Source organism: Balaenoptera acutorostrata, chromosome 13 (assembly GCF_949987535.1).
Source record: "Balaenoptera acutorostrata chromosome 13, mBalAcu1.1, whole genome shotgun sequence".
Lineage (NCBI taxonomy): Eukaryota > Metazoa > Chordata > Mammalia > Artiodactyla > Balaenopteridae > Balaenoptera > Balaenoptera acutorostrata.
The window spans coordinates 83,988,286-84,011,118 of NC_080076.1; the positions used below are offsets into that span (position 1 = coordinate 83,988,286).

General features: G+C 42.0%; 2 protein-coding genes across 17 annotated transcripts in view; one reads left to right on the plus strand and one right to left on the minus strand.

The window, feature by feature from the left end:
* ATXN2 (ataxin 2) overlaps positions 1-22,833 on the plus strand; it is a 135,871-nt gene that overhangs the window by 110,317 nt on the left and 2,721 nt on the right. For 5 of the 13 annotated variants that reach the window (XR_009005102.1, XR_009005103.1, XR_009005104.1 and 2 more), the window contains exons 19-25: positions 1,893-2,077; positions 2,739-2,871; positions 6,472-6,525; positions 11,801-11,946; positions 12,623-12,850; positions 16,858-16,997; positions 17,765-17,833. Coding sequence is in view for 10 of the 13 variants with exons in the window: in XM_057527111.1 (XP_057383094.1) it covers positions 1,893-2,077; positions 2,739-2,871; positions 6,472-6,525; positions 11,801-11,946; positions 12,623-12,850; positions 16,858-16,997; positions 17,765-17,798 (920 nt within the window). In the remaining 3 variants the exon portion in view is untranslated. Of the gene's footprint in view, positions 1-1,892; positions 2,078-2,738; positions 2,872-6,471; positions 6,526-11,800; positions 11,947-12,622; positions 12,851-15,077; positions 15,247-16,100; positions 16,726-16,857; positions 16,998-17,764; positions 17,834-22,833 lie in introns of those variants that run through there. The other 8 variants (XM_057527117.1, XM_057527118.1, XM_057527110.1 and 5 more) reach the window with 3 other exon arrangements.
* Positions 17,293-22,833, minus strand: part of SH2B3 (SH2B adaptor protein 3) — a 40,049-nt gene continuing 34,508 nt past the window's right edge. Inside the window, exons 3-8 of one of the 4 annotated variants that reach the window (XM_057527123.1) lie at positions 21,961-22,062; positions 21,787-21,878; positions 21,608-21,702; positions 21,294-21,508; positions 21,033-21,204; positions 17,293-20,159 (exon numbers count right to left, since the gene is read on the minus strand). In XM_057527123.1, coding sequence (XP_057383106.1) covers positions 20,116-20,159; positions 21,033-21,204; positions 21,294-21,508; positions 21,608-21,702; positions 21,787-21,878; positions 21,961-22,062 — 720 coding nt within the window. In that variant the 3' untranslated portion in view covers positions 17,293-20,115. Of the gene's footprint in view, positions 21,205-21,293; positions 21,509-21,607; positions 21,703-21,786; positions 21,879-21,960; positions 22,063-22,833 lie in introns of all 4 variants that reach the window. The other 3 variants (XM_057527122.1, XM_057527121.1, XM_057527120.1) reach the window with 3 other exon arrangements.

Sequence of the window (22,833 nt, forward strand, 5' to 3'; positions counted from 1 at the left end):
TGGCCTCTACCCATTAGATGCTAGTAGTATCCTCCCCTTCTCTAATTGTGACAACCAAAAATGTCTCCAGATGTTGCCAAATGACCCTTGAAAGGCAAAATTGCTCCCAGTTGAAAACCATTGACATAATGAAATGGCTGAAGTATGGCCAGTCTAAACTGTGGTTTAAGATTAAGGTAGATTCAGTTTGGGTGGGTGAGGGGTAATACAACCATAAAACCAGGTATATCTCTGTATACTTTATCTTTTAAGATTTTGTTCAAGCATTGTTTTTTTTGTTTTGTTTTTCGTTTTCTTTTTTAATTTTTAGTTTTTGGCTGTGTTGTGTCTTCGTTGCTGCGCGCAGGCTTCTCATTGTGGTGGCTTCTCTTGTTGTGGAGCATGGGCTCTAGGTGTGCAGGCTTCAGTAGCTGCAGTAGTTGCGGCTCGCGGGCCCTAGAGCACGGGCTCAGTAGTTGTGGCACACAGGCTTAGTTGCTCCGCGGCATGTGGGAATCTTCCTGGACCAGGGCTCGAACCTGTGTCCCCTGCATTGGCAGGCGGATTCTTAACTACTGAGCCCCCAGGGAAGTCCCAAGCATTGTTTTTATAACTAGAATTTTTTATTTTTAAAAATCAGTAAACTTGAATGGCTTTTTGAAAAAAAATTTTAATATGTGAGGGTTGTAAAGTATGAAAAGAAATAGTGATAGTGAGTAAGTTAAGCTTATTTAGCTTAATTAGACAAACTTTCATGTGATAAAAATGATATTTGAGTTTGGGGTGGCTTTTCTTTACGAGAAGGGTGTGCTTTTTCAATATGTGGGAATCTCAAGATTAAATTCAGAACAATATTACCTAATTGGTTTTCTCTGTTTTCAAGTTTGCTTTTATGACTAGACAACACAGTGTATAACTAGCTCTCCTAAGTATCAGCAACAGTCATTAAATTTTTAGCAAAAAATTTCAAATATTTTTTAAAAAAGACAGATTCTGTCTCTACATTATCAGTTACCTGTGTAGTCAGTTTTGATGATTTTGTGAACATATGAAGTTACACATTCTTTGTGTCTTGCTGTAAGCAGTGGTTCACAGCTTCTTCCCTCAAGTGGCTTGGTTAACATAGCACCATAAACCCATCACAGACAAGCGTCAGTGCTGTAATAAACATGTGAGGAAAAGGTACACAGAGCATGCAGCTAGCTCTTTTGTGGGGGACTGGGAAAGATGATACAGAGGAGATGACAGTTGAGCTAAATTGTTAACTAGAGCTTTAATGGAGCGGATTATAGGCAGAAATTTGTGTGGAATAATAAAAGACAAAAAGTAATGTTTTAAAAGAGCTATTACAATTTTTTAAAAGCGCTACATGGTAGTGTGTGATGCTATGTTTGAGAAGGCAAGAGTTCAGTGGTAGGAAATTTAGAAAGATGGAGTTAAGATAAGTGTTGGTTCTGTTTTGCCTTTTTTGTTGTACTTTTGTTTTTCTTTGAATAAAATCCAGTGCCCTTCTCTAGCAATGGCATAATTCAGTGTCTCAAACAGGGATTATATGAGAAGTATGAGGGAAATGTTGTTTCGTAGTGCTGTAAGAGTCTTGTAATTACAGGGAGTTGATGAAGTCTGGGGGTCATCACAGAGTATCTCTCTGAGAATGTTGCTTTCAAGCTGACACTTGATGGACAAGTAAAAATTTTCCAACCTGGCAGTAGGGGATTGGGGTTTGAGTCTGAGGAATAGCATATATGATAGGAAAACAGCCCATAGTGGCTGAAGGGGGATGGGTGTGGTAAAACATGGCATCGGAGAGGTAGGCTTTGACCCAATCATGCAGAGCCTTATGGACCATGTTCGTGTATTTTATGCTAATAAGGAGCTGCTGTGTTCTAATATTACGTCGTTTTTTCCTGCAGTACCAAATATGCCCCAACAACGGCAAGACCAACATCATCAGAGTACCATGATGCACCCAGCCTCAGCAGCAGGCCCACCAATTGTGGCCACCCCACCAGCTTATTCCACACAATATGTTGCCTATAGTCCTCAGCAGTTTCCGAATCAGCCTCTTGTTCAGCATGTGCCACATTATCAGTCTCAGGTAAGTCTGATATGACCTAATAACTCTTTTTTTTTTTTTTTGAGGTTGAAGGTGATTTTTATTGTCTCCTTTTTTTTTTTTTTTTTTTTAAGTTGTGGTTTGTTTTACTTCATGATATAGTTTGACATAAAAAGCATTCATACAATTAAAACCATTGATCTGCTTTTGTACTTCATAGACATGATTTTATCACATGCCCCCTAAAAGAATGGCTTGCTTATGTTACCTAAATGGGCATTTTAGAGTTTCCATTTGTTAACAGAGTTATTATTAGGTTTCTTGTGAATGATAGAAAACCCCCCAAAACAGTGCCTTAAACAAGATAGTTTTTTTTCCTTCACATAATGACCTAATAACTCTTAATTGTTGTTCCATTGAAGTAACTTTTAGTATGGTAAAGGGGTTTTTCCTTTATATTTTGTGCTATGCGTTATCAGTGGGGTAGGCAGCTAAGGATTTGGGGGTAATTTTTAACCTAATAGAAAGTTGCTGATCAATGTAAGTGTTTCAAAGGCTAAATCCTTTCTAGCCAAGAAAGGATTTAGAATTTTAGGCGTTGTTTCTGGAAACCTGGAAACCATGGAGTTAAGACATAACTAAAATCTACTTGACTATGTCTGGTACTTTAATGTTTTTCTCTTTATGTTTTGTTTGAACACAGCATCCTCACGTCTATAGTCCTGTAATACAGGGCAATGCTAGAATGATGGCACCGCCAACACATGCCCAGCCTGGTTTAGTATCTTCTTCAGCAGCTCAGTACGGGGCTCATGAGCAGACGCATGCGATGTATGGTAGGAAGCACTTTGTTTGTCTTTTTCAATGTGTGTGACTATTCTTACTGTGTTTTTAAGCTCTGAAAAGATGCTCTGTTTAAGAATAACTCTGCCTTTTATGACATTGAGGGTCAAGAATCTAAAGAAAAGATGAATCCATTTCTCTCTCCGACCTGCTCTATAAGTCTTGGCAAATCATTTCTACTTTGAAATTTCTCTCTGTTCCATTGTCTCTCTTTAACTAAAATGTAATAATGTGTGTAAAAGCATCTTTTGTGGAGAAAGGTATCTTTCTCCTCTTCCTCATCAGTAACATCATTTGGTATACCCTTCCTAAGGCATGCAAGAAAGTTTTACCGTAATGAAAGCAAGAAAACATTCTGCTGCACTCCTTACCCTGGGGGTCACTGACATTGCATATTTTATTGCTATTTGTTACAATGTCTGCATCATGCTTTATTTCAAGTGGTCGGAATTGTGTAATATTAGATCTGCTTTTGACAGATTCATACTTTAAATGAGTATACAGTGATAAAATGAAAGGTATTCTATATAAAATTAAACGATATATATGAGTAATAAGCTAAAATTACCATCTTAGTTTTGTGGCCGGAGAACTTTGTGCAAGTCAACTTTGCAACTATCTAAAGTAATAATATTGTTTTCAGTGTTAGAATTTAAAATAAGATTTCCGCTTATATTTTGTAATATAGAATTAATGGGTCGTCCCATATTATATTTTTCAAAATGCACCTTTAATTAGTACCAGTTTTATTAAGATCTAAATTTTGTTTTGAACTTTTCTGAGGACTCCTGTACTGTCATTTAGGTTTTCCCATTGGCATTTCAGTTTTTTGGAGAGGGAGAGAAATTTAAGTTTATTCATACAATTGAAAAGTGAACCACTTTGAAAATGAAATTAATATTACATGTAACTACATGGACATTTCATTTTTTAAACCTCTTTAAACTTTTTGAGTGACTAATAAAAATATAAAGGCTTTCATTTTTTTTTAACTTTAGATAACAGTTTATAACATTTTGTAGGTTTATAGGAATAGGACTCAGGCAGCAACAATCATTCTTCTCACCTGGAACCCACTGCTAATGTTTTCTTTCTGGAGGCATGCTCCTTTACCACTGGTTCACAAATGATAGGAATGTTACATGATTAAAGGCTTTTTTTTTTTAATAAAATACTTGTCAGATCTTAATTTTCCACACTTAAAATTTTCTCTTGTTGATTATGCTCTTTAAATTAAAATGATGTGATTGCTCCATTTTGAAAAACATTTCTTTCAAGAAGCCCATCTATAATTTAATTGAAAGATTGACATACTGATTTGGCTTATGATTTTGGTTGTGATCTCCTATCATTGGCTTGTCTTTAGTTGTCTTAACCAGGACTAAGTATGTGTGAAAAGGCACCACTGATTTATCACACCAACTTTTATGCAATTTGTATACATTTCAATAATTTTCCAGTTTGCTAAAGTCTCAGGTGACACAGTTTATTAAGATTGTTTATTATACATATTATACATTTCTGAATACATCTTGACGTAACAAGTGGAAAAAACATTTCTTTCTTCCCATTTTCTGGGATACTCCCCTTGGAATAAGATCTGAAACTTGAGTTAAAATTTCCATTGCTTTTAGAGAATAGCTATTTGTGTGCCCACACCTTTGAGACATTATAGTAATACTGTGATGTCAAGCAGAATCTTTCTCCTCAATGTATATTCACTCACTACCAACATCTGACTTTGTCTTTTGATTGGATGTTCATTGGTTTGAAACAGCCAGTACAGTAAATACTGTATTTGAGGCACTAATGGTTTTTATAACTACCTTCCCAGAATATTTCCATTTGAAAAGCAGTTGGTCTTGGACCCTGAAGTCCATTCAAGTGTGGGTAAATAGTAAATATTGCAAAGAAACAAAATACTAGACCTAATGTCCAGTGAAATCTGGAATGAATTAGTCATCAAAGCTAGTTCTTTGATACCAGGAGAAAGTTGCTCAACCAAATCTGAATTACTCTCCTGCAGTTTACACAGATTGCATTATATTTCATTGATGGGTGTTGATGAGGGCAGCTAGGGGCAAAGCTGTAGATTTGCTATGATTGTTGCTGGTTCTGTTTTGGATACTTCATACCCTAAAGAGAACACTGGGAAATGAATTGGTTTGTTCCTTACCACAATAAGCCATAATTTAATCTGCTGTAGCAAGTTCATTAATTCTTCAATAATTTATTTCAGTTATTTTAGATCTTCCAAATCCAATTATGCCAAATATAGACAAATTTTAAATACGTTATTTTAAACTATAAGACAAAACTTGCATAGAAATGCTAATTTTATATTCATTTCCCTTGAACAGTTTATATTTTATATTCTGAAAGGAACCAAATATTTTGAGTATGAATTATATTTATTCTTAAGCTACATCCTATCTAGGTTTTTTTAAACTTTTAATGCAAACAAAAGAATATGCACCCAGATGTTAATGACAATTGTATGTCACCTTTTTGTCATTCATTAATTGTTATGGTCATAGCAAAAGCCTTTGCGAATAGAAATGACTACAAAATGAAAGCCTGGTTATTGTTTTTAAATTTTTTGGTGTATTTAATATAAATATGCTAACAGATCACTGAACATTTAAATTATTAGGAGATACATTCTAAGAATTGTTGACCTTGTACTCTTTCTAGATATCTTAGGAAGGACTTTGATCACAAACTTCATCTCTTTGACCTTAACTTTAACTTCACTTTCATCATTGCCTCTGCCCTCTTCCTCCTAATAAGTTACTCTTTGTTTCCTTAACATCTAGTCTTATAATTCATCTCATTTTGTTTCATTCATCTAACTTTGTTTTCCCTTTTAGAAACAGTAATAATGAAATTTTCTCTACTCAGGAAGAGTTCAATCCAGAATCCTTTTTTTGGTTTATTTTTGGTAGTTGAATGCGGATAAATTCAAAAATACAGTAGGCAAAAAGATTTAAAATGCACCTATTAATCATCTCCCTTACAATCACCGGTTAACATTTTGGTGCATTACCCTTCCAAGTGTACTTAGATACACACACGCACACACCTTTATGTAGACAGTTTAATAAGAAATGATATCGTACCCTTGTTTAATATTACTATGTTTCTGAATTTTTGGATCCGTTACCAGATGCCTAGTAAACACCTTACAGAATAAGGTGTAAGGTGACATTTCTATTAATGATTTGCAAAATTGGATTAGTCTTTTAAATTAAACTTGGTAAATATTATTTTGTTTTGGTACATTATTTATATCAAGGTTGTTCAATGGAATGCAATGTTGGTCTTTTTATTAGATAATAACTTTATTCCTTTCATTTAAGTAAGTGAGCATGTGGTACTTGACAACCCAATACAGAAGAAAAGTGTCTTTTGCTTCAGCCCTATCTTATTTAATTTTGTAGTGATGTTTAAAGTGCTTGTCATCTCTTGTAAAATAAGAAAAATGAGTTATGCATGAATACAAAAAGAAATTACTAAATATGTCAACCTTTCCAGATAATTAGGAAAATGCACACCTTAAAAGGCTAATTAACCTTTCTATTTCCCAAATTCAGCATGTCCCAAATTACCATACAACAAGGAGACAAGCCCTTCTTTCTACTTTGCCAGTGAGTTGGGTTTTTTATACTAATTTTAATTGAACAGTAAAACACTTTTTAAAGAATACATGTTAAGGGAGTAGACTTGTTGAGCAATCTTTTCCTTGTGCCAGACAAAATCATTAAAAATATACATATATGAAAATAATCCAGAGTTTTTAAAAAGGAAATATAACCCAGCTTAAGAAAGCTGGAGTTAATTTAAAAATTGAGTTGTTTCAGAAATTAATTTTTGCATACCAAGCAAACATGTGACTGTTTTGGAAATGCCTAATACTCTCTTTGTTCAGAGAAACTTTTCCTGAACAGCCGTTTTTAAAACAAAGCAAAGCAAGCCACCACAAGCTTAAAACATTAGGGTTTTTTTTAGTATCCTGGTAAGAAAAAATTTATCCTTACAAGGATTTTTAATTGAATAGGGTTGAAATACTAGGGGGGGAACGTTTCTGTATTTTCAGTCTTTGCATGACTGCAGGTGTATGATATTCAGGTAGCAGACACCTCATGGATGTCTTGAGTTTAAGCAGGAAAGCATGACCTAGCAACTACCAGAGATTATCTTTGGCAACACCAGCCCCCTCTCACCACCAGTGGAAAGGTGAATGATTGCTCCTAAATGGAGAAAGTCTGAGCAGGGATTGCTTTTGGAAATGAACTCGTAAGGTTTTCTCTATTTGTAGGGAAATTTTTAAATAAGGCTTATTCATGGGCTTTTGGTATTTGGATGGGAAAGTCACTAACTTGCAGGAATCCTTTAGAAATGTATGACAGTATAATATATGTCACTTTATGTGAAATACTATATTCTAGGGGATATTAAGGATTAAAATTTTATGTTAGAGACTAAATTTGAAATTATTTTAGAATGACTGAATGTCTGAGTATACTAGATGCCAAATTTTAAAAAGCATTTAGAAAACATTTTGACTTAAATTTTCATTAATTGTGCCTTGACTTGGTATCCAAAAATAAGTGCATACATATTATTTATTTGGTGCTAGGAAATGTTAACAAATTTAATCCTTTAATAGATGCTCTTTAAAAAGGAGTCTTGCTGTATATATAACTGTTAAAGGGAAACTATGTATGTGGTATAGTATATAAAAGACACTGTCAGTAATTCTATTATGTACTCAGTTTGAGGTCTCAAATGTAGTTATCCTCACCATCTTACTGTCTCTGTTGGTAGTTTTGGAGTCAGTTTCCTGGTAAGTAGCTAAAAGGTCCTTAATCATCACACCTAAGCATTAACTGCCTTAGCACAACTTTCCCTAAAAGAGAATATCAGTACTTTTAAAAGAAACTAACAGTGGGGCTGCTATTTGTAATTTAATTTGCTGTTTCATACCCCACCCCCACCCCCTTCTAAGCATTTTGTCCTGGTTTGTTTGATCTAGTTGCCTTTTATTCCCCTTTTAAAGAGTTTTCAACTTTTCTTTACTTCCTTTTTTCTGAATTTAACATCAGATTTAAAAGTTGGGAGATTTTGTTTTGTTTCATCTTTAAAGGTTTGCTGTGCTGGTGTTCTCTCATGTCTTGTGCATCCAAGGTCAAAAATGACAAAACCTAGTTATTAAATTAGGTTTAATTTAATAACTTCTATATTAAATTAAATGCACATCTCTATGGACTGCATTGGCTTCAGTAAGATCATGGCTTAGGAAATGATTTTTGGATTGTGGTTAGTGTTTTGAGGATTTGACAAATCACATAATTAGAGTTTTAAACATTTATATCGAGGAACACAGTGAGCGGGAAACTTCTGGACTGGGTCTGGCCCAAAAAATTGTTATTTCTTTGATTAGCTTGAACTAATCCAGGTTTCATGAAGGCAACTTAGGTTTTATAAATAGAAGTTTAACTGATGGATAGCTAAATCAGAATTTGGAAGAAAAATCACTTTATTTTTAACTTCTCTGGAATCTTTAGCTAATGAGCATGTATAATAAAAGCAGTTAAATGATAGGCTTAGCTCAGGAAAGCCCAGAATTTACTGCCTGTCACGCTCCACTTCTCCCTTTCCCTAATTCTCTTAGATTTTTCCCCTCATTTACTCTATCTTCATTCCTTTCTCTTATCTCTCTCTCCCCTCCTCCCCTCTTCCAGCCTTCCCCCCTGCCCCTCAGCCTTTTAATTTCCCTCTTATCCTACTTGTCTTTGTCTCCTTCTTAACTGGCCTTTCAAGGAACCAAAGTATATTTTTGTTGTTTTTACTATTAAAGTGTATAAGTTCCACATTTTCCCCAATTAGCTACTCAGTTTTCATATTTGAAGGAGGAAAAGAATGCCTGGGTAAGGTACTTGCTTAGCAAACATCTTTAAGCAAGATGATGAACAAAGGAAGATATTTCTAATCAAACATCCTCACATTTTATTTGTTAGCCTATGATGTATGTTTAAATCTGCTTAATTTTTTTTATAATGCAATGCATTGCAGTTTATTGGTGCTCAGATAGGGAAAGGATGGTTTTTTTAGACAAAAGCCTATGTAGATGCATTCAGCTTGGATTACTTGAAGTATTTATGCTATGAATGCAAATGACATATAGATTAGAATACTCTATCTTATAGCCTTTCAGTATTGGTAAACTATCACAGAGATGCCTTTTTAAAATGCATAGTAAAAAATACTTCCATCTTTAATTCTCTCCAAATAATTTCAAGATTTTAACATTTTTCTAATTGATGAATAACTTAATTATGAGACTTCATGGGTGTAATTATTCTCTTTGTGATGGCCATGCTTTTTTATGTATGCATATTAATAAAATAGCACCCAGCTAGAGTTGATTATTGTTACTTTTTATTTCCTTAATACTTTGCTTAAAAGGTAATTAAAAATGAAATTTAAAACTTTGGTACAAAAGTTTCTTGAATAAATAAGGTTAAATAAATAGAAACTTTGAGATTCTGTACTCTATGAAACCTCATAAGTAGAATTTGGATTCGGGAGTTGCATTCCCCCAGACAGATTAGAACTGTTACAAATGAAACATTTAAGAATTTATAGTAGGGAGGATTTTAATGCAAGTGGCTTGAAAATAAGGGAGCATGAATGACTCTAGATATCACTATTCAATAAAACTTTCTGTGATGAAGGAAATGTGCTACAAATCAGCAGCCACTAGCTACATGTAGCTATTCTAATTATTTAAAAATAAATTTGAGGGCTTCCCTGGTGGCGCAGTGGTTGAGAATCTGCCTGCCAATGCAGGGGACACGGGTTCGAGCCCTGGTCTGGGAAGATCCCACATGCCGCAGAGCAACTGGGCCCGTGAGCCACAATTACTGAGCCTGCGCGTCTGGAGCCTGTGCTCCGCAACAAGAGAGGCCGCGATAGTGAGAGGCCCGTGCACCGCGATGAAGAGTGGCCCCCGCTTGCTGCAACTGGAGAAAGCCCTCGCACAGAAACGAAGACCCAACACAGCCAAATAAATAAATAAATAAATAAATAAAACAAAAAATCACTGCTAAAAAAAAAAAAAATAATAAATAAATAAATAAATAAATTTGAAAAATAAGTGTAAGATTTTTACAAGAACAAGGGTTCAAAATTTATCTCAAGTCTTTTAGACTAACTAAGTCAGTGCCCAGACAGTTTTGGGGGTCAGAAGCTTAACTTAATGAATATGATGGTGAAGAATGGCCTTTTAATAAGCCAATGAATTAGAAAAAAAGACACTGACTACTTTCATAGATTCATGGGACTGTGAAACTCAAGAAAGCTGTTAGCACATTAATTTTCCCATGTCCCAGAAAACTGTCACTGACTTCTTGAGAAACACCCAAAGAATACGTTGCCAGTTTTCCTTGTTAATATGTTCCAGTGTATGTTAACTGTTACAGCTAGGGGATTTTCCCAGTGTATAAACAAAATGCTTTGTTTAATCTAATCTGGAAGTTAACTTAGTATAGATGCCCACTGTGGTGTTGGCAGTGGATGCACAGGTGATGCTAGCGCTGCTCTTTGCCTCACCCTTCTCTCTTTAAAGGATACATGTACAGTTGAGGAGATGACCAGTTGGGCTGGAATGTTGGTCCTTGGCCCTACAATGTCAGGCATTATAGAATTGTTTCATGTGCCTAACCCTCTGCATAACATTTACATTGGACTCATCCAGAGTCATCTATGCTGGTAACTCTCAGCAGCCAGCCTGTTAGACTGCTGTTGTTAGGGTACCTGATCCCAGAGCAGTGTTTGCTTCTCCCCATCAGTCCCCTATATGTAGCACCATACGAAGAATGTGAAGAACTGTTCTGGAATTGACACATTGACTTCCAAGAGGAGATACATCTTGAGAACATTGTCCTCAGCTCATTGCCACATCATGGTTAGATTTGTATCAGTGTGCTATCAGTAGTCACTGGAAGCAATGAACCCATCTTGTGCTTTTGATTCTCAAATTGCTGTTTGGGGATGACATGAACAAATGAATTTATACCTCATATCCCTGTTTTGTGCCAAGGTATGGTCTGTGCTGAGATTCACAAAGAATTGGCTTTGTGTTCTTAGCTTTAATGAACACATTTTTACTTAAACTAGCTCATCGTATTTCCTTTGAGGTTACTCTAGCTAGTAAAATTCTTTTTAAAGGCTAGGATGCTTTGAAGGGAATTCGTTTTTCTACATAGTTTAGGTAATCCCATTTACTAGATTTTATAAAGCAAAGGTGAGAGATCTTGAGCCGGGAGGCCCAGAGAATGAACTGAGTGGCAGAGTGGCTTCTATGATCAGCTGAGAGAGATTGTGGTCATTTGGCCCTGAAGATAGAGCCCTGACCTTGCCACACACCTTATCCAGCCCCTTACTACAGCCCTGGTATATATAGTCTGTGTCCACGGGATACTGCATCAGGTCCAGGGCAGTAGCATGGTGAGGTTAGCCAGATGATGGCCTTGAGCTAAATGTGTGTGTGTAAGAGAGAGAGAGAGACAGAGAGACAGAGACAGGTCGCAGAGAGGGGATTGTTTGAATTGTTTCTGTCTATGCTTTTAAGTTGCCTTTTCAGGAAACCTAGTGACTGTTTTAGAAGTAAATTTAAACTAATTAGATTTTGATATAATGTGTACAGCTATGTTATATGAATAAAATGCTAGTCTGACTGTTAAGCAGTAACTTCCCATTTTTTTAAGAAGCGGGTGGTTTAAATGGAGTCAAATATAGAGATTGGTTAGGCATTGAGCATCAAGAAGACTGGATGAGCTGAAAGTTGATGAGGCATAGAGGAGCGATTAAGAGCATGACACCTGTCAATTATACACATTTCTTTTCCTTTCACTTTAGTTTCCACTGGCTCCCTTGCTCAGCAGTATGCGCACCCTAATGCTACCTTGCACCCTCATACTCCACATCCTCAGCCTTCAGCTACTCCCACTGGACAGCAGCAAAGCCAACATGGTGGAAGCCATCCTGCACCCAGTCCTGTTCAGGTAAGGAGGAACTGAGAGACCTTCACCAGAATTGCTTCATCGTTCTGTTTATTGAGTGTTTTCTTCAGTGCCAGGCAAGATGCTAGGTACCACGTGATCAAAACACCGAGCAGCCCTGCCTCATGGAGCCAGTGTACAGCTCTGCAGGCTGTGCCCCCAGGTTTAAATCACCTTAAGGTACATATTGAGAATAAGGTGATGGGGTAAGTTCTGGAAACTTAACCAATATTGAAAAATCTAACATAAAGTAAGGAATTGGCTTGGGACTTTTAAAAATCTCATTTCTAATGTTTACATGAGAAGGGTGTTTGTTGTTTTTGTTTTTGGTTTTTTCCTATTAGCTTCTTTAATCATGTTTGTTAAGAAGGCGCTTAAGGAGCTCTTTGACATCTGTCAGGCCCCTGGAGCAGTAGTTCTGTTTTACCACTGCTGGTTGAGGGCTTGTAGGCTGAGAATCAGGCTTGCAGCCCAGACAGGAATGTTTGTGAACAGGAGGCACCCCCCACCCCAGCCCTGCTTCTACTCCCTGTATATTCTCTGGTACCTGCCATTGCCCCTCATCTTAGATAGGCCCAGAGGGAGCCTGTTGTCATATGCAAAACTCAGCTTTGTGTGTGACCCTTAAACTGCTCTTCCTTAAAGAAGATTTTCTCAATTCTTTCCTGTTACTTTGCAGCACCATCAGCACCAGGCCGCCCAGGCTCTCCATCTGGCCAGTCCACAGCAGCAGTCAGCCATTTACCATGCGGGGCTCGCACCAACCCCACCTTCCATGACACCTGCCTCCAATACACAGTCGCCACAGAATAGTTTCCCAACAGCACAACAGACCGTCTTTACGATTCATCCTTCTCATGTTCAGCCGGCTTATACCAATCCACCCCACATGGCCCATGTACCTCAGGTAAACCCGCTTTAGCCAACTTTCTGTGAAGACCAAGTAGGAAATGAAGGTGGTCAGATAAGCAGCAAAGAGCCAGGTGCTCTTCAAGCCAGGAACCCCTGTGTGTGATGCCATTTGCTTGTCTCCTTTTTTCCACTCAAATACATGTGATCTGGCCCTAAATGAATGTTTGTGTGGTTTTGTAATGGGATCAGTGAAGTTGCTGATTGGTCAGTCTTTTAACGTTTCCCAACTGAGACCTTAAAAATATCTTTGACTCTGGAATGCAACCTAATTCTTTCCTTGCTGTATCTGCTTTGCTATGTCTATATAGCTTCATTGCTATATATATGTATACATACATATATTCTCCCCACCCCCAACACACACACATACACACACACACATGCGCACGCGCGCGCGTCTGGCAAGGAGGATGGGATTTCACAAATTCTCAACTCTGAGGTGACTACGCTGGGCCTGACCACTTGAATGTTAGTCACATGAGTTCCTAAGAAATATCTGTACTTGTTTTCCCTGGCTGTTCCTACATCCGCTTTGACCATATGTTGTACTTCTTGAAAGGGCTTGGCCTTGTACGTTCGTGCAGTGTAACTTGAAGCTGGAAGCACCCAGGTGTTCCCATTTTTCTTAAAGAGCAGCCCTGGAAGCCCTTTGGAGCTCACCTCCAGCATAAGCTTCTAAAGGTTGAAAGGTGTGGTTGCTTTCTGCATCAGCTGCTGACAAAAGTCCAATGCAATCCAGGGCCAATTTGGATTGTCTGAATGAGGAGAAGGAGCTGCACCGAAGTTGGGCTCCAACACTGTCCTTTTAGGCCCTCCCTGGAGCTGTTAAGGGTGAATCGGCTGTATTTGTTGTCTCTTTTTGCTGCTTTCATAACAGAACTCTCTTCTGGGTCTCAGTTAGACTGCCTCACTGAACTCTGTTTCATGTCAAGCAGTGCACCACTGAGGCTCTGGCGTGGTGGGGCTGGAGATGGTGCTCAGTTGGAGCTGACTCTCAGGAGGCGGCCTTGTAACTAGCGTTCCACAGCTCTGGGAAGTTTGGGCATTCTCCCCAGCAAACGTGTAGGTTCTGTAGTGTGGCGCACTGCAGTGGATGATTTGCTTTTGATGGTGGGGAGGGGAGCCGGTTTGGTCAGGTGTGGGGCAGCATGGTTTGGCTGAACCAGGAGCTTCATGAGATCAGGGGGCCTGTAGATGTCTAGCAGAGGCTGGTGGCTAAGTAGGTATGTGAATTTACATGTAAGTTGGGGTTCCTAAAACCTCACTTTTGTGCTTTTGTGCTGAAAGAGCAAAAAGGTTAATATTTGCAGGGAAGCCCAGATATGCCCTGGGTCCCTTTGAATATGTAAGAGTCAAAACAGCATTTCATTCAAGGCTTATCCTGGTCTAGAACAGTGCACAGCATGGGAGGCAGGAAACGAGGGCTCTTCCTGGCTCTGCCAAATCCCTGCAGAGCTGCGATCCAGCTATTTGGGCTTGACTAAAACCTTTCCAGCTTGACAGTGAGACCAGGTTGAACTCACTATCACCTGGTACAGAGAGACACTGGGCTGGACCAGATAATTTTAGATTACCCGTTCCCACCTCACTGGAGCCATTCACTGCAACTCCTTCTGCTGCTCTATCGGCGTATCTTTCAGCAGAGCAAAGGGGCATGAGTCTTTTCTCACTGCCTTGACTCATTGTTCACTGAGGTGTGCTGGTGAGCAGGCAAGAAGCAGAGGGGGAAAGGCAAAGAGAACCTAGAACAGAAGTTAACAGTCCCTGCTTATAATGTAATAATCTGCTTTCTTACTTGAAAGAGATGTTACCTGTAAAACTATTCAGGCCCCACATGGAAGCCAGAGTCTAAAGCCTCATTGCAGGTAGCCTCCTATTAATTTGAGAAAGCTGCGCTTGGATCAGGGATCTTTGTGAAGACCTTGCCCCATACATAGAATCCAGTCCTCAGAAATGTTGAAGGCTAGGACACTGCAGCCCTGACTGTTACCCAGGCTCGCTGGGTGCCTGCTCCCTCAGCCTTGCAGGATCTGCCAAAGGGTGAAGCATGTCTATAGGTCAACTGAGGGATCCACTAGGGAATGTCCCCAGAGGAAAGAAAGGGCCCTGAGGGCCCACTGTTGCCCTTTCCTGAGAGCCCCAACCCAGTGAAAGGGACACAGTTGACATGTTGTTTAAGCTGGAGATGTTGCCTGTATGCGTAAAAGAGCTCTCTGTTTCAGGCTCATGTACAGTCAGGAATGGTTCCTTCTCATCCAACTGCCCATGCGCCAATGATGCTAATGACGACACAGCCACCCGGCGGTCCCCAGGCCGCCCTCGCTCAAAGTGCACTACAGCCCATTCCAGTCTCGACAACAGCGCATTTCCCCTATATGACGCACCCTTCAGGTGAGGCGTGTGTGTGCAGGGGCCGCCGGGCACCCCAAAGCATTCTGCTCGCACAGGTCGAATGGCAGGCAGGGCCAGCGCTTCAAGCCCCGCATCTGAGAACTAGCAAGCCCGTCAGAGTGTACACAGTAGGGACTGTGATGATCAGTTCAGCGTCAGGGCCTGAGGCTTCCGGGAGCCTAGTCTGTGTGTATTCTGATGGTATACAGGATTTGGCTTGATGAGAAGCAGCAGCAGCAGCATTCTGTGTAGCTGATGCATGCTTAGGACTCAGTTGGCCTTCCTTGTTATGATAGGTTGGACAGGGCAGTGTTTTCCTTCCTGAGTCCCAACAGTCTGACACGTGGGGGGTTACTACCATGGCAGAGTTTGATTGTAGCTCTGGAGACTACTACTGATGAGAAAGTGCTGTGTATGGATTGGTTTTGAGTATAGTATTAGCTCCAGTCTATGCCCTGACAGGTAGAGAATGCCCCGTGATTGTGCTCTAATACTTGATGGTGGCCATGGCGATATTTCACAGTCTAACCTGTTATTCTGAAAGCAATACTGGTGCTTGGCTATTATTTGGGGAGGGGATATGTTAAGGCCTTTTTTGTACCCCATGAGCAACAACTCTTCTGGGAGTTTTATCTGAAATGGTTTTATGTCTGACTGGTTTGTTTCTACCCACCCACCTACCTTCTCCCCCTTTTGGTACAGATGTGGGGGGTGGGAAGGGTAAAGAGTGAATTAAATTTTGAGTCTTGTTCAGGTAGCACAAGGATAGCTTACAGACATGTGCTGCAGAGACACTAGGCTAATGTGCGGTGTTGCCAGTTTTCTGTTTAAATATTCACTTTTCTTTTTTACAGTACAAGCCCACCACCAACAGCAGTTGTAAGGCTGCCCTGGAGGAACCGAAAGGCCAAATTCCCTCCTCCCTTCTACTGCTTCTACCAACTGGAAGCACAGAAAACTAGAATTTCATTTATTTTGTTTTTAAAAAATATATGTTGATTTCTTGTAACATCCAATAGGAATGCTAACAGTTCACTTGCAGTGGAAGATATTTGGACCGAGTAGAGGCATTTAGGAACTTGTGGGCTGTTCCATAATTCCATACGCTGTTTCCAAGTCCCGCAAGTACCCCAGCTCTGCTTGCTGAAACTGGAAGTTATTTATTTTTTAATGACCCTTGAAAGTCATGAACACATCATCAGCTAGCAAAAGAAGTAACAAGAGTGATTCTTGCTGCTATTACTGCTTTAAAAAAAAAAAAAAATCAAGACTTGGAACGCCCTTTTACTAAACTTGACAAAGGTTCAGTAAATTCTTACCGTCAAACTGACGGATTATTATTTATAAATCAAGTTTGATGAAGTAATCACTGTCTACAGTGGTTCAAGTTTTAAGTTAAGGGAAAAACTTTTACTTTGTAGATAATATAAAATAAAAACTTTAAAAAAATCAAAAAATAAAAAAAGTTTTAAAAACTGATATCAAGTTAATGTGTGTTTGTATGAGCTATTTCCATTATAGGATACTGAATATCAGGGCAGGAGGGCTGACTCTGCTGTCTTAATACCCTCGAAGGTTAGCTGTCAAATGATTTTTCTTCTTCACCTTTAGTTCTGGTTCAAGGTATCTCTAGAAAAAGACAAGACTGAGAGATGTTCTCTTTGGTGGCTAGAGGTCTGCTTCAGAAGGAGGAAGGCTGGCCAGAGTTGGGCAGTGCCGAAAGTCCACATCCTCACCCTGACGCTGATTCTGTAAGCTTCCTTTTTAATATCTCCTGAACCCAAATGAGTTAGTCAGAAGTTGTCCTGATTTAGGCATCTGTCTGTTTTACCAGTAGGGGGCAGGAGACACACACACAGACACACACACACATACCTGTAATAAAGAAATCCAGAGGGCTGAAAAGATGCAGCGATGTACAAAATAGCGTACTCCTGTAGACCCCTAAGCATTTGTTAATGTCTTCAGTTTGTGGGAGGAGGACAAACAGGAAAAGCAAGTGTTTTGCAGAGACTATAGTCATAATAGATAGATAGAGCCTTTAAATACTGTGGTACCAAATCAAGATTCTGAAAACTTTGTTTTAATTCACATGTAGCAATTTGTACATTTTAGCAAAATTTGCATTCTTCAAGAATAAGTTACTTATACAGTACATAAACAATACATTAAAATTTGCCAAATACCTTCTGCCTATAATGATACAAGATGAATCCATTTTCTGTGTTGTCATTACAATGTGCTGCTTATTCCGCTAAACACTGGATGTCAGATGTGTCCTTGTTAAGAGTCAGTGGATAATAAACTATCAAGTTCCTCTAGCCTGTGGGAGATGTTAGCGCTCACATGACATTTGTGATAACAGACTTAGCCCTGAATAATAGCATAAAGGAATCTAAGGCAACCCTCAGGGAAGGGTTCAAGGCCTTGATTTTAAGTTAAGAAACTGTTATGTAAAAATAGTGTTTTCTGGTTTAAGATTTTAATGATTGCTATTCCTTTCTCCTACACGGTCCAGAAATGATCAAAGGCAGAAGATTTATACCAGATAAAGCCATATGGATTGCTGGTCTAAAATTCAAGGCAGGTTAGTTGACTTAATTCTTTGGTGCTGGTGACTGTTAGTTTGTAAAAGTTCATTGAAGTCAGGCGAAGGAAGTGGTGATGCTGGGAGCAGTTAAGCTATCCTTGTTGTCTGTAATTAGAGACAACTGGAGGGCTCGTGATACTTACTGTCCAACTGGCACTCAGAGTCTGGCTCTCAGTAGAGGCTGCCGGCTTGGCCTCTTGCTGCCAGCAGTGGTCACATTGAGGCTGGAAAGAGGGTGGTGGAATGTGCTATGACTGCGGTGGGCTGGCTGCAGCCGTCAGGGTTGCTGCCTCACTGCCTGTGACGGCATCAAGCCCAGGGACCCACTGCTCCCGTTCCTCCAGCTCAACCTGCTCTAGCAGAAAGAAAAGGCATTGACTTAGTGTCGCTTCTTCCCAGGCCATGAGGGCCTTTTTGTCGGAATGTATTTGAGCTGTCCTGGTAACTCAGACACATTTAGTAAAGAAATGTTTTTCGTGAACATTTTACACTGAAGCAGTCTGGAAGTGGGTGACTCTGTCACAGATTCTGAGCTTGTACTTTGTAGCCAGTCGGTCAGAGCTGCTGGCTTGCTGTGCCTGGCTTGCCTCTTGGCACTACCTGAGAATTGTATGTTGAGAGACTGTTAAGAAGTGAGTGCCCCTGGCTTGTGGATATCATATCCCAGATGTTTGTTTACCCTTCTGGTTGGAGGGAGGGAACTTACTTGTTTGGTTCATTGTCTGCTTGGCCCCTTTCCTGTGCAGACAGGGGAAAATCTGTACCAGTGACTTGTCAGCATTGACTTTCTATGATGAGCTTTCTCTTGTAAAAGAGAAATCCAAAACAGTGCTTAACTCCTGGTCTACACTTTGCTTAGCATTCATTAATCAGACCTGCTTGATGTGTAGAAAATGTTGCCCTTAGAAATAGACCGTAACTCTAGATCAGGGTTGGTTATGCTTTACCGTCTGTGAAAACACCCAGGACTGTTGGTTTTATCTGTATATATAAGGTGGGGGGAGGGGCATGCCACACAGCTTGCAGGATCTCAGTTCCCCAACCAGGGATGGAACCCACGCCCCCCTACAGGGGAAGCACGGAGTCCTACCACTGGACCACCAGGGAAGTCCCAGGAGTGTTGGTTTTAAAAGTGGAAGAGAGGTGGCTCCTGGCCTCCCTGCCCCTCCCGAAGTCTGACCTCTGACCTCTTGGAGTACAGAGAATGGCTGGAGGGAACAGACACACGCCTCACCCCAGATAAGGCAGGCAAGTAGTTAGTTTAGGCCAAGATTTAATTTTAGCTTTTGACTTATGTATCTATAAATGTTAAGCTGTGCTGAACTCCCAGTTTCCTAGAAGCCACTTCGATGAGCCCAGAGGCTATACTGAACGGCTCTGCTCGCACCCAGAAGCAGCTGACTCCACTCGGTCACTGCCTCCCTTGTTTCTGAGCCTCTGCATGAAAGTTCTGGGAGGAGCCAGCCCCCTATGAATTGTATCACTTGTGAAAGGCAAGTACAGATGGAGATTTGACTGCAGGACCTCCCTGCATGGTAGAGGTTATGTGTGCCTATGTATACATGCACACACATGCTTCATCAGATGAAGCAGTGGTTACTATTGGAACAGAACACTGATTGTGGGCTATTAAAGGAGTTTCTCATTAGCTGTGGCACCAGATTCCTAGCTTCCATTTTGGCTCAAGAATGAGCCTAAAACCTTGTGGGATAATTTAATAAGCCTTTAGACACTTGGAGGCTCTAAGCCAGCCCCGTTGGTGAAGGATTTACTAGAAAGGGCCCAGCAGCCCTTTTTTCCTTTTTGCTTGCCCCTCCCTTACCCCTCAGTTTAACTCACCATAAAGCTGCTGTAAACCAGAATCCAGTTTTTTATTCATAAGGCACCAGGGTGGTATTGTTCCTTGCCACCCTCCTATTTCAGTAATTGCCTGAATTTCCCTGAAAGGGTGACACACTTCACTTCTCTACATTTAGGAAGGACAGTGGCTCCTCAGCAACAGGTGACTGTCCTGAGGATGCAAAAGACAAGGAAGCCAGGCATGCTGGCTCGAACCAGGAACTGGTCAAGTAGGATTTGCATAGCTGTCTCTGACTACAAAAATCACGTGGGTATTAGTTCAAACAGTGCAATGAAATAAGCAGTGGTTTAATTTTGAAACCTGAATCCTTTGAAAAATTAATCTGAGGTAAAAATGTTTAAAATCATTTTTGACCTTTAGCTTGTCCATCTGCCAGAACTTTGTCCTAAAGTTGAGAGTCGAAGCAGGATAGGTGTTGTCACCTGTGGCTTGGGTACAGCAGACCCACCACGTGGACTGAAGCTATAACGGGAAAAACCACAGGAGAATCCAGGGCTTGTTAGTGTTTTGGGCTTCCTGATGGGCCCCCCTCCCCCCTCCCCAAGTAGAAAGTCTGCCAGCTGGGACAGTGTCAGTGAAAAAGAGAACAAGTTTCCACTGCCAACTCTGGCCCTCACCCCACCGCCCCCTCTAAGAGTGATGGGGCCTGGTCCTAGGGACCCAGGGCAGGAGCTGGCGACATCCACGAACAAGAACTACATCTGTAAACAATAAGGAGAAAGCCAGGTGAGAATGGAACTTCTAGGAGGCCCTTTAACAGGCCTAATTGAAGGGTCACATCCAAACTGGAATGAACAGTTAACAGTGTCCCTTAAATCTCTCTCTGGAAGGAAGGAAAGAAAGTTACATTCAGAAGTTCACATCTCTGCTTGCTTGTGCTCCTCGGGGGCCTCTGGGAGGCCTGTCAGAGAGGCGTGTACTGATTGTCTATGGCCCGCAGGTGGCTCCGAGAGGAGGAGTCCATTTCATAGTCCGAGTCCCGGGCTCGACTGGTGGGCTCGGGCTCCAGGTGCCGCAGGCTGTTGGCCAGTTCCTCAGGCGAAGGCACCAGGTGGAAGATCTGCTCTGGGGGTGAGGACCGGCCTGGGAGACCCTCTGGGCCGAGCCCCCGTGGACAGCCAGAAGCGCTAAGGTGGGGAAGGCCCAGCTCTGAATCCCAGCGAGAGAGGGAGAAAGGGAACAGGACAGTGTTGGAGGAACCTGGGGGACAAGTGACCAAGAGAGAGACCACACTGTCAGTCTTAACGGGGTGGAGGCAAGTGTTGGAAGGACACAACACGAGGTCTCGGTTCCCAGTGCCACCACCCCCTTTATCAAGGGGCATTAGGGTCACACCTGGCGGCTGGGAGACGACTACCACATAGCTGGACAGCCGGACGTCACAGGCAGCCCCGCACTCGAGTGGGATGGGTGAGCGCTGGAAGTGGTGGAGCATGTCCACGACCGAGGGGAAGTGGAGGTGTTGCACGCGGCACTGGCCCCGCTCGGTCAGTGACAGGCGCAGGTGCTGCAGGAGAGGAGGGCGGTAGGCTCAGGCATTGGCCCCTAAGGGCCTTGAACCTGGCCAGGGTGCGGCCCACCTGCCTCGCCCCATACCTTGGCTATGCCCTGGAAGTTGAACGTGAGCACGTACTCCCCACGCCGAGTCTCACTCTGCCGTACCAGGAACACTCCGTGAGCGTCAGGACCCTGCAGCTGAACCAGCTGAGCTGCCTTCACTCGGGAGATGGGGCCATGGAACCAGGGGTAGCAGGACAGGAAGTGATCTGTTTTCTGGCAGGCTGGATCCAGCAAACCCCCAGGAGAAGCACCTGATAGAGAAGGAGACGGGTGATGGTGATCCTTTGTGTGTGCCTTATGTCCTGGGCTGAGTTCTGACATACCGGAGGACAAAGGCCCTGACCCCTCACCTTGGTTCAAGGAATCTGTGCTTCCCCTTGGAGAGTTAGATGTGCCGGGCTCTAAGGCTGAGGGAATATGCATCTCTGGGTCTGTGCTGAGTCTGCTGGAGAAGGGTTGGGGTTAAGAATCTGGGTAGGTCAGGAGGAGCAGTAAAAGCTGTGCCAGGAGTGGGGCCCTAGGGTCTCACCCTTGGCCTGCGCACTCCCGGAGCTCAGCCATCCATGAATTCAGCTGCTGCTCATCTCCCACATCAAAGATGATGTCTGTCCGATCCTTCACCTGGCAGGGAGGAAAGGGAGAGCTGTGTGGGATCCCTGAGGTCTGTGTCTATTCCTCCCGGGTGTGGAAAGCTGTCACTCACCTTCAGCACAAAGGTGTAGAGGTTGTCAGGCATCTCAAGACGTGTGCATCGCCGAATCTCCTGGATGCTGGAGCAGGCTGCTTGTAGCTTGGGCTTTGAACTCTAGGAGACCAAGGCAGACATTCAAGGCCTGTCCCTGATGGCCCTTCACCCACCCAGGCCTCTGCTCTTTTCCACAGTCTCCCCAGGGGCTAGCTTGCTGTGTGCATGCTCGTGGTGCTGCTGAGCAGGCACCCCAAGCCTGGAGTGGGTTCTAGCATTCTGCCTTGCAGGAGCCTGCAGAGGGCCCTCTGCCTATAGCCACAGCACCGTCTCCCCCGGCCCGCCCCCCCCCCCCCACACACACACTGAGCTCCCCAGCACCCGACGTGGCCTAAGGGCCAATCTCTGCTTCACCTGGACCTGTGGACATTACGGCTCTGACGTGTCTGTTGGCTGACGCCTGTTTCTCTTCCCACTGGTGGAGCAAAACCCCCCAACCCTGGCCAGTCACAGTGGCTGCTGGCCGCCTCATCGCAGTAAACCCAGAGAGGGAACGTGAGGGTATCCAACCCAAGTTCCCTCTGTGGTGCTGGCTGACTCTGCCTGGCGGCCCAGGACTTTATCATACCTTCAGCTCCGCTCCTCCCCGCCACTGGCTCCCCACCAGTACGGGTCTCTCCCAGCCTAACAGCAGGCTTAGGAAGCAGATACTATCACCACATCTTAAAAAGAAGAAACTCAAATCTTGGAAGTAAAGTCATTTGCCTGAGGAAGTGGCGATCAGGTTGTGAACCCTTATCCAAAGCATACAGCCTACCTAGAACCTCAAATTCCCACACCTAGCTGATCTGTCCTGCCTTCAAGTCTTAGGACAAGGAGGGGGTTGGCAGA